The sequence below is a fragment of the Rana temporaria genome, chromosome 5, assembly GCF_905171775.1.
Source record: "Rana temporaria chromosome 5, aRanTem1.1, whole genome shotgun sequence".
NCBI lineage: Eukaryota > Metazoa > Chordata > Amphibia > Anura > Ranidae > Rana > Rana temporaria.
In genome coordinates this window covers 399,674,042-399,686,150 of record NC_053493.1, presented here as the reverse complement: position 1 = coordinate 399,686,150, position 12,109 = coordinate 399,674,042, and the positions used below count along the sequence as shown (strand labels likewise).

At 44.5% G+C, this 12,109-nt stretch overlaps 1 protein-coding gene across 2 annotated transcripts in view; it reads left to right on the top strand.

Moving 5' to 3' along the window:
* The window catches only part of OC90 (otoconin 90), a 124,088-nt gene extending 113,818 nt beyond the window's left edge, over positions 1-10,270 (top strand). Inside the window, exons 17-19 of one of the 2 annotated variants that reach the window (XM_040354979.1) lie at positions 324-430; positions 5,390-5,728; positions 9,917-10,270. In XM_040354979.1, coding sequence (XP_040210913.1) covers positions 324-430; positions 5,390-5,718 — 436 coding nt within the window. In that variant the 3' untranslated portion in view covers positions 5,719-5,728; positions 9,917-10,270. Of the gene's footprint in view, positions 1-323; positions 431-5,389; positions 5,870-9,916 lie in introns of those variants that run through there. The other variant, XM_040354980.1, reaches the window with a different exon arrangement.
* Positions 10,271-12,109: the final 1,839 nt, after the last annotated feature.

Below are 12,109 nucleotides of genomic sequence, written 5' to 3'. Positions count from 1 at the left end.
GATCGCTCCCCGAGGGAATCCGACCGCCGCATGTAGCGGGGGGGGGGGGGTCCCGATCGACCCCCGACCCACGGAAAGGCAGGGACGTACAGGTACGCCAATGTGCCTGTACGTGCCATTCTGCCGACGTATATCTACATGCGGCGGTCGGGGAGCGATTAAGAAGCTGATTGGTTTCAATGCACAATTGCACCAGATTTTGCACTCTCCAGTTTTATTAAATTAACCTATATGTTGTTCAAATTTTTTAAATGATTCAGGGGTGTAACCTCTGGTCATCAGCGGGTAATAACAAAGTGTCTCTTTTACTCTTTTTCTTCTAGCTGCTGTTTCTCCCATCAATGCTGCATAGAGCACCTTAAGAAGATTGGCTGCCCCCCGGATAGGAACGTGCGCTCAGAGGTCATGTGCATGGACAGCAAACCCACATGTAAGCTCATTGTCACCTTTTCAAATCTTTACAGTTCTGTCCAACTGGCCAGAACCATCACAATCCACCATCTCCTTAACCGCGTCAATACCGGGCATTTTCACCCCCTTCCCGCCCAGACCAATTTTTAGTTTTCAGAGCCGTCACACTTTGAATGACAATTGCGCGGTCATGCAACACTGTACCCAAATGCAATCTTTATGTTTCCCCCCCCCCACAAATAGAGCTTTAGTTTGGTGGTATTTTATCACCCTCTGCGGTTTTTATTTTTTGCGCTATATACAAAAAAAAAGCGACAATTTTGAAAAAAAAAACACAATATTTTTTACTTTTTGATTTAACCACTTAAGGACCCCTTCACGCCGATATACGTCAGCAGAATGGCACGGCTGGGCACAGACCCGGTCCGAAGCTCCGCGGCCGCAGGACTCGCGGACCCGATCGCCGCTGGAGTCCCGCGATCGGTCCCTGGAGCTGAAGAACGGGGAGAGCTGTGTGTAAACACAGCTTCCCCGTTCTTCACTGTGGCGGCGTCATCGATCGTGTGTTCCCTTTTAGGGATAGCAGCCTACGCGTTTCACACTATCAATTAGTGCTTAACCCCCTTACGTCGACCGTATGTAAATTTTCGTCCATGGCTTGAATGTACGGCTTTACGTACGGTCGGCGTGGAGGGGTTAAGAAGGTGCTCCTAATGACAACTTGTTATGAGTATAAAAGACAACTGTCCACAGATTCTCTTTCTTCTATTCAAACCTCACTTTCGTGGGCAAGACCACAGAGCTGTCTAAGGACGTCAGGAACAAGATTGTAGACCTGCACAAGGCTGGGGTACAAGATCATCAGCAAGAAGCTTGGTGAGAAGGAAATGTAACAAAAGGCCCCACACTCCGCTTGAGTGGTTTCTTCATATCCCACTTTCTCCCAGTCTGAATCTAGCTATCAGATATTCCAACCACTCACAAGCACAAAACAAGATGATACCGGTTTGTCTGCTGAACATTGACTGTTTATTAGAACAAGAATACAGTCTTATATACAGTAAAAGAGGAGGGAGTTCACCCCTCCTGCTCATATTGCTCTAACAATACCAGAAACATAAATTAACATGAGCTAATTAACTAATCCCATAAAGCAGCCGATGTGACTCCCTAATTACAATACACATTATCATACATATCAACACAGAACTCCTTCATACAATTACAGGGTCAATTAGCACAGACAACAATGGGTGACAGAGAAGCCACACTAGACTCATTTACATTATAGAAGACAACAGACAGGTGGCTGGAGGTGAGGACATTAGCATCTCCTTCCACTATATGTCTCAACAGTATGAATCAGTCACTCTTTCTAATATGGCATATACAGGGTTCCCAGAGTCTGTGTGTCTTGGGAGGACATGGGTCTGAATCCAAAGTAACACCACCTCAGGGGTCCCCAGGCATACAGCTCACAAAGGGCATCGTTCCCCCAAAATGCCAGGGCCCATGATTGCAAGGCAAGGGGCTAGCATTCAGTCCCCTCCAAAAGCCTCTGTCCCGGGTGAGTCTGTCACAGGAGACAACTGTTGGAGCGAATAATTTGCAAATGGAAGATTAACCATTAATCACCCTCGGTCCGGAGCTCCATGCAAGATTTTGCCACATAGGGTAAGGATGATCATGAGAAAAGTGAGAGATCAGCCCAGAACTACACGGGAGTATCTTGTGAATGATCTCAAGGAAGTTAGGACCACAGTCACCAAACCATTGGTAACACAATACACCTTCATGGTTTAAAATCCTGTAGGGCCCGCAAAGTCCCCCTCCTCAAGAAGGCACATGTATAGGCCAATCTGAAGTTTTCCAATGAACATCTAAACGATTCAGAGAAGGATTGGGAGAAAGTGCTGTGGTCATATGAGACCAAAATTCAGCTCTTTATCATTAACTCGACTCGCCATGTTTGGAGGAAAAATGCTGAGTTCATATGACCCCAAGAACACCATCCCTACAGTCAAGCACGGAGGTGCAAACATTATGATTTGGGGCTGTTTCTCTGCTACAGGTACAGGCCAACTCTGCCGCATTGAGGGGGCCATGTATTGTAAAATCTTGGATGAGAACCTTCTCTCAGCCAGAACACTGAAGACGGGTCATGGATGGGTCTTCCAGCATGACAATGACCCAAAACCAGGGGCGGACTGACCATTGAGGCACTCGGGCACTGCCCGAGGGCCCCATCAGGGTTGCCAGGCTCATTAAAACCAGGGACAGTATGTAAAAATCGGTGTTTTTTTTTTACATCTGTCCCTGATATGTCCAAAACCGACATGCTTTTGATGTGAAAATCCTGAGATTTTAGCTGCCCCGCCTCTGTAATGCCTCCTGGCTTGGTGGCCATCTGTAAGCCCGGGGGCCCCATAATCTTCTATTGCCTGGGGGGCCCTATGAGTTGTCAGTCCGCCCCTGCCCAAAACATACCGCCAAGGGAACAAAGGAGTGGCTCGAAAAGAAGCACATTAAGGTCATGGAGTGGCCCAGCCAGACTCCAGACCTTAATCCTATAGAAGATTTATGGAGGGAGCTAAAACTTTGGGTTGCCAAGCGACGGCCAAGATACCTTAAGCATTTAGAGACGATCTGTAAAGAAGAGAGGACCAAAATCCTTCCTGAGATGTGTGCAAACCTGGTGGCCAACTACAAGAAATGTCTGACCTCTGTGATTGCCAACAAGGGTTTCTCCACCAAGTACTAAGTCATGTTTTGCGAAGGGATCAAATACTTGTTTTACTCACTGAACTGCAACTTAATTTATAATATTTGTATCGTGTATTTTTTCTGGATTTTTGATTGATATTCTGTCTCTATCATTTAAAATACACCTATGATAACAATTATAGACAATTAATTTCTTTGTAACAGGGCAAACTTACAAAATCTGCAGGGGAAGAACCAGGAAAATGAAAAAAAAAAAAAAAAAGATAGAGTAGTACTTATCTTTTTTTAATTTCTTTCTTTTTTTTCCCCTTTTTTTATTTTTCACTCTGTTTCTGCCGATTTTGCTTTTTTCCCAGTTCTCTCCTTCCTATTGCTGTTCTTTCTCGTAATTTCTTCTTCTATTTTTTGCTCTAATTATCTCTTCTTTTGCTCTTATCTTTGCCCTGCTCGTGTATCACTCTTCCATTTCTTTAATTGCTCTTCCCCAGCCTCGCTCCTACACGCTTACACTTTTTTTTCACTTTCAGGTTACCTAATGCGGTGCCGGCCGTAAGTAACAACGGCGGCCCAGCAGTTAGCCGTCCCCCATCATCCTGTTGTTATGGGCACATGCGCATGCACCGCAGGCCGTGATTGGCGGCCGGGACTGCTGAGCAGCAATATGATCGCGTGGGTCCTAGCGGCAATTTGCTTTGATCCGTCCCCTATCATCCTGTTGTTACGGGCACATGTGCATGCACGGCAGACATGGCACGCCGTGATTGGCGGCCCGGGACTGCTGAGCAGCAATATGACCGCGGGGTCCTAGCGGCGGTTTTCTTTGATCGGGCGCATCTGGCTGGTATGCCCGATCTAGTGCACGGACACTGACGCCAGACGTGCGAGCTGTGTTCCGCGATAATATAGTTTTATTGCCCCTACTTATGTGTGGTCACTTTGATGCCTGTTATTTTCTAATGCTTTTTGGCGGGAGTCTGACATCATGCTAACGTCACAGGGTGTGGGTGTGAACCTTCTTTTCATCTTTTACATGTTTTGATTGGTGGCTATTGTATTTATATTCTGCTTTGACACTGTTTCACCTTATCACATCCCTGACAAAGTGGCTCCGAAACGTTGCACTATCCCTTGTGATGTGATCTTTTTTCATGAAAAACTTTTGGACGGAAGTTGCCGATCCATCGTGTGCTGGCAAATATGTACGCCGGGTTCTTGTGAATGCCACCGGATCACTTCCATCTGACAGCCAACAGTTGGCTTGGTAGATTTACTAACACTCCCGGCAGCTACAGCAAGGTCAGGTGTCTTTGTAACGGTCAGGGGTTAACGCCGTTACGCTATTCCATTCTACCAACCCAAGACAGCGTCTCGACACTCCACAATCCAGCAGACAGGACCCATTGGATTTTCCCCAGAATAACAAGACACAGCTCTGTTCTCTGGTTCCAAACAGAATGAATACTTTAATGGTAAACTCAGGCTTGTTATATACAGTTAGAAGCCCCAAGAAACAATGGCTTAACTCCACCCACAACATGACACAATGGGTGCTCAATACACATTCCTTTAGATAATGATATTCAGATAATCTACATTAACTAATTACTAATCATTACCCAGACGTTCTGACTCCGCGATAAGTTATTCTCACCTGCTATACAATACACATTCCTTTGTAGACGTAAGTCAGACGTCTGACCTTTAGAGGGTGCTAAGTCACAACACATATTATCATCAATAGAACTTCACACAATGAAAGGTTCTTGAGATGCATTCTTAATTAGGACAATAATCAATAGAATGCAATCACAGCAAGCTTTTATCACTATAGCCAGGTAGACTTAATTAGCGCCTCAACAGTCTATGTACCACATTGAATGAGTCACTCTCCTATTGACCTGTTGGGGTCAGAATTAACAACTTGTAATATTTCAAGATATCCTGCAATACATGAATTATCATTATTGTCCCATCTCATGTATTTCATGATATCATTTCTCAGTCATCCTATACCCCTATTGGACATAGGATGACCCTAGACCCAAGAGTCATTGGTGAAGCTGACACAGGAGTACCCCGCATCCTTCAAAAGTCTCTGGGTATCACGGGCCATTCCGTTACAGTCTTCTTTCCAAAAAAGGGTCATTTTGGGGGTGTTTGTACAATCCAGGCATTTTTGATATGTTTTAAACTATGATCTGTATAATAGTAAGAATGTATGAGAGGTGCTTATGCTATTGTATTTTTGTCTTAGGTGTTGGCTGGAGCATCTGTGACAGGCTACTATGTGCCTGTGACAAAGCTGCGGCGGAATGCATGGCTACTGCGCCAGTCAACAACACCCTGCGAGATTTAAACAGGAGTCGCTGCCAGGGGGAGACCCAACCACTGTGCAGGCAAGGGAGCGAGGAGGAGAAGCCAGAGCGAGCCATTAAGCCACAGTCGGAGAGCTCCAGCTCGGAAGAGAGCAGCGAAGAAGAACAACGTCCAATGAGAGAGATAGTGCAGGCTGGGAACTCTGGGTCACTGGTGCCCAGGGGAGGCAGACGGACACGCTCACTGGTTAACAGAAGGAAAAATTAGAGCAGGACAGGTATACCATGAAAACGTAAATTCCAAAAATTAGATTTTTTTTTATTAAACTGTCCTGGTGCAGATAGGACAGGTAGCATCGCTTTCCATGCGTGGAGTAGTAAAATGTAATACAATATAAAGCCTCATTTCAGCATTTTCAGACGGTTGTTTATCATGAGAGCTCATAGCTGTTATTCTGTTTTGGATTCAAATGAGTCACGGAATAAGCATGCAGCCAGTGAGGTCTATAGAACCTGAACTCTTGTCTTGCATACTTGTTCTGGCTCTGAGACTTTCTAGGTAGTAAAGCATAGTAATAAGCATAATAGCTTTGAAACCTGCAGCATTAAAGGCATTGGGCTAGTTTATTTATAAAATGGTCCCCCAGCAGTATTAAAATAAAAAAAGGCCCCTGCAGCAGTACTTGTCTTCTTTCTGGTGCTGTTGCATGTGATAAGTAAATCCTGAGCAGTGGGTATTTGATGGGATTATAATGGTACCAAAATTCAAGGAAAAAAATATTCACAATATAAAACGTACATAATTTAAAAACAGACCATTAAAAATGTGTTACACGTGCCAGTTATATGGTCATAATTGTGTGTTGACAGATGCTTGCAGTTTAGTGTCTGATCCCAACATGTTTCACTGATACCCGGCTTCTTCAGGGGATTTTTGGTGTTTGCTAGGTAGTCTATAAATTAGTGGTGTAATTCAGATTAGTGGTGGTTTCCAAAATCCCCTGAAGAAGTCGGTATCGGTGAAACATGTTGGGATCAGACACTACACTGCAAGCATCTACTCAACACACAATTATAACCATATAACTAGCATGTGTGGCACATTTTTTATTGGTTCGTTTTTAACTATGTACAAAATAAATCATGTACGTTTTTTATTGTGAATAGTTTTTTTCTTGATTTTTGGCACCATTATAATCCCTTTAAAGCGGGGGTTCACCCAAAAAAAAAAACTTTAACATGACATTCAGCCGAGTTGTCAGAATGTTCCTAAGTGATTGACATCCTTCCGACCGGCGCATACAGCGCGTCACGAGTTGCCGAAAGAAGCCGGACTGCGAGTCGGCTCTATACGGCGCCTGCGCACCGACGTTCGGCTTCTTTCGGCAACTCGTGACACGCTGTATGCGCCGGTCGGAAGGATGTCAATCACTTAGGAACACCCAGTCCCGCAGATTACATACCCGGAAGCGGCGGTGAAAATACGGTATGTGCGGCACTGAAGTAAAAAATATGTCATGTTAAAAAAAAAAAATTTGGGTGAACCCCCGCTTTAAAGTGCAAGTAAACCCTCCTATCGTTTTCAGCTAAGGAAGCTGCCATCTTGTATATTATATAACTGCTATGATGCTGCACATGTGATCAGTGATGACACCAGCCATTGGATGGTTTGACAGTTTGGTTGAGAGCACAACCAATGGGGGGGAGGGGTGTTTACATTTCCGGCACGTGCCAGAAATGAAACCATTTTATGGGTGGGTTTACTTCCACTTTAAATTTCCACTGCTCTATATATATATATATATATATATATATATATATATACACACACACATACACTACTCCAGGGATGAGGTGCCTGATATAGCGTTGTCACCCAGCCGCGATACAATAAAGTTCTACCACAAGAAACTTTGGGCTAGTTTATCTATAAAATGGTCCCCCAGCAGTATTAAAATCAAAAAGCAGCAGTACTTGTCTTTTTCCTGGTGCTGTTGCATGCAATAAATGAATCCTGAGCAGTGAGTATTTGATGGGATTATAACTGTGCCAAAGATCAAGGAAAAAACTATTCACAATAAAATACGTACATGATTTATTTTGTACATAGTTAAAAACAGACCATTAAAAATGTGATACACATGCCAGTTATATGGTCATAATTGTGTGTTGAGTAGATGCTCGCAGGGTAGTGTCTGATCCCAACATGTTTTGCCGATACCAACTTCTTCAGGGGATTTTGGTGTTTGCTTGGTAGTCTATAAATTAGTGGTGTAATTCAGATTAGTGGTGGTTTCCAAAATCCCCTGAAGAAGCCGGTATCGGCGAAACATGTTGGGATCAGACACTACACTGCGAGCATCTACTCAACACACAGTTATGACCATATAACTGGCATGTGTGACACATTTTTTTATTGGTCCGTTTTTAACTATGTACAAAAAAAATCATGTACGTATTTTATTGTGAATAGTTTTTTTCTTGATTTTTGGCACCATTATAATCCCTTTAAAGTGCAAGAAAAACCCTCCTATCGTTTTCAGCCAAGGAAGCTGCCATCTTGTATATTCTATAACTGCTATGATGCTGCACATGTGATCAGTTATGACACCAGCCATTGGATGGTTTGACAGTTTGGTTGAGAGCACAATCAATGGGGGGGGTTACATTTCCGGCACGTGCCAGAAATGAAACCATTTTATGGGTGGGTTTACTTCCACTTTAAATATCCACTGCTCTATATATATATATATATATATACACACACACATACACACACTACTCCAGGGATGAGGTGCCTGATATAGCGTTGTCACCCAGCCACGATACCAAGATAAAATAAATACATCCTACCACAAGATGTCCTCAGTCTCCAGATTGAACAATGGCCAGTGCCATCCAAGCTGGGATACCGAGAGCATACAATGGATGCAGGGTGTCATGAACCGGCCCCCAAGGGGGCCTCACCACCATGTCCTGCACTCAGTGTATTGATGCAAGAGTCATCACATCAGTGTGGATCTGTGAATCACTGAGGACTACTAACTTCTAGAGAAGATCCAAAATAAAAAAGGACCTAAAGCCCCTTTCACACGGACACGTTTTTTTAGGCGGTTTAGCGCTAAAAATAGTGCCGCTATACCGCCTGAAAAAATCGTGCCCTGCAGTCTTCAGTGTGAAAGCCTGAAGGCTTTCACACTGGAGCGCTGCGCTAGCAGGACCGCTTCAAAAGTCCTGCTAGCCGCATCTTTGGAGCGGTGTGTTTACCGCTCCTACACCGCTCCTTCCCATTGAAATCTGCAGAGGCGCATTGCGGGCGGTATTAACCCTTTTTCGGCCGCTAGCAGGGGTTAAAACCGCACCGCTAGCGGCTGAATATCGCGGTAAAAACCACAGTATATCGGCGCTAAAAATAGCGCCGCAATGCCGCCAGCGCACCTCCTGCGCCCAGTGTTTACCGCTCCTTCCCATTGAAATCTGCAGAGGCGCATTGCTGGCGGTATTAACCCTTTTCGGCCGCTAGGAAGGGTCAAAACCGCACCGCTAGCGGCTGAATATCGCGGTACAAACCACGGTATAGTGGCGCTAAAAATAGCGCCGCTATGCCACCAGCGCACCTCCTGCGCCCAGTGTTGACCGCTCCTACACCGCTCCTTCCCATTGAAATCTGCAGAGGCGCATTGTGGGCGGTATTAACCCTTTTTCGGCCGCTAGCAGACGTTAAAACCGCACCGCTAGCGACTGAATATCGCAGTAAAAACCACAGTATAGCGACGCTAAAAATAGCGCCGCTATGCCGCCAGCGCACCTCCTGCGCCCAGTGTTTACCGCTTATACACCGCTCCTTCCCATTGAAATCTGCAGAGGCGAATTGCGGGCGGTATTAACCCTTTTCCGGCTGCTAGTGGTGGTTAAAACCGCACCGCTAGCGGCTGAATATTGTGGTAAAAACCACGGTATAGCTGCGCTAAAAATAGCACCGCTATGCCGCCAGTGCACCTCCTGCGCCCAGTGTTTACCACTCCTACACCGCTCCTTCCCATTGAAATCTGCAGAGGTGTATTGCGGGCGGTATTAACCCTTTTTCGGCCGCTAGCGGGGGTTAAAACCGCTAGCGGCTGAATATCGCGGTAAAAACCACGGTATAGCGGCGCTAAAAATAGCATTGCTATGCCGCCATCGCACCTCCTGCGCCCAGTGTGAAAGGGGCCTTAAAGGGAGGAGGCTTTATAAACAATTCAGCTGCCAAAGCACCAATATTGCTACCCGGTGTCATATCATCCATTCCGCAGTCACCTTTCTCGCCTGATCCTGGGTATATGGGCAATGGACACACCACACAAATCCATGAGCGAGAAAATGGCCAGCACACCAAAAAGAGAAACTCCTAGTTAATGCGATTTTATTAGCGAAGCCAATATCAAAGATTATTTTCGGTTTTTGCTTAAATATTGTTATCCTGACAGGCTCTGCTTGATCTCTTCTGATGGACCCCATGAATACACATCTCTGGAGGTCTGGATTTCTGCCATAAAGGACTATTGTAACAAAGGTTGATGAGGCATGTAATGTACTAACCCAAGATACTGTATTTCCATATCAGCTGTAACAACTGTTTTCTATTGAGTTTGTGAAAAATGTTTATGTGCATCTTTTTTTTTTTACAATAGTGCTTATGGGCACAACAACATTGAGCTTAAATCCTAAATTATCATTTGTGAATTTTTCTTTTTTTTTTTGATTGAATGTTTCACGAGTCATCCATAAAATGTAAATATGTTTTGATGCAAACATTTCATAAAGACCTTTACTAAACCGTGTTTTGAGTGCTAAAATGTTTATTTTGCTCACACAGACACACGACTCACATCCAACGCCAGCCAAAAATCTTCATTGCATTGGTGGTCAATAGGAAGAATGCAACCTTACAGTGGTGATCAGAAAACCACCCTTATGCCGCGTACACACGATCGGTTAAACCGATGAGAATGGTTTGATGGACCGTTTTCATCGGTCAAAACTGATCGTGTGTGGGCGCCATCTGTTATTTAACCATCGGTTAAAAAAAAAAAGCAAACTTGCTTTAAATTTAACCAATGGATTCCTAACCGATAGGTCAAAACCGATCGTTAGCAGGCACAACCATCGGTTAAAAATCCACGCATGCTCAGAATCAAGTCGACGCATGCTTGGAAGCATTGAACTTTGTTTTTTTCAGCACGTCGTTGTGTTTTACGTCACCGCGTTCTGACACGATCGTTTTTTTACCCGATGGTGTGTAGGCGCGACGGACCATCAGTCAGCTTCATCGGTTAACCGATGAAAACGGTCCATCAGTCTGTTCTCATCGGATGGACTATCGTGTGTACGCGGCATTATGCCCCGTACACACGAGCGGTTTTCCAGTCTAAAAAAGTCAGATGAGAGCTTTTGGTCGGGAATCTTGACCGTGTATATGCTCCATCAGACTTTTTCCAACAGAAAAACTGCCAGAAAAAGAAAGAGAGCAGGTGCTCCATTTTCCCGATGGGAAAAATTCTTAGCGGAAAAAACTTTGTCTGTATGCAATTTCAACGCGCAAAAAAACATGCATGCTCGGTGTAACGGTCAGGGGTTAACACTGTTTAGGATCTTCCATTCCACCAACCCAAGACAGCTTATCTGACACTCCACAATCCAGCAGACAGGACCCATTCCATTCCCCAGAAGGACGAGACACACAGCTCTGTCTCTGGTTTCAAAATGAATGAATGCTTTAATGGTAACTCAGCCTTGTTATATACAGTTACAAGCATGCTACAGTAATCACAGGGACAATGAAACTCTCCACCCAAAACATCACACAATGGGTGCTTAACGAGTTCCCCCTCAATCCACATTCTTTTAGATAATGACATTCAGGTGAGTTAATTACTACTCATTACCCAAATGGTCTGGCTCTGCGACAAGTTATCCTCACCTGTTCCACAAAACACATTCCTTTACTAAACATAATTGACATGCTAATTCCCTACCCCTGAAAGGTCAGACTTTCTGGCACCGAATCTAGAGGAGTTATTTACTACAGCTGACAAGTCACATTCCACATCTATTATCAATAGTATCTTCACACAAAACAGTGTCATTAGCATACACAATGAAAGATCTTAGGAGCAGACGTAAATAGCACAATGGACAACAGAATGCAATCACAGCAAGCCCCCTCACTACAGCCAGGTGGACTTAATTAGCATCTCAACAGTCTATGTTACACATTGAGAGAATCACACTCTATTGACCTGTTGAGGTCAGAATAAACCACTTGTAATTTTCCAAGATCTCCTGCAAAACATGAATTATCATTAATGTCCCATCTCATGTAATCCGAGATATCAGTTCTCAGTCATCCTATGCCCCTAAAGGACATAGGATGACCCTAGACCCAAGAGTCATTAGTGAAGCTGGCACAGGAGTACCCCGTCCCCTTCAAAAGTCTCTGGGTATCACGGGCCATTCCGTTACACTCGGGATCAAGTCAACGCATGCTTGGAAGCATTGAACTTAATTTTTCTCGGCTCGTCGTAGTGTTGTACGTCACCGCGTTCTTGACGGTCAGAATTTGGTGTGACCGCGTGTACGCAAGACAAGCTTGAGCGGAATTCCATCAGGAAAACCATCGT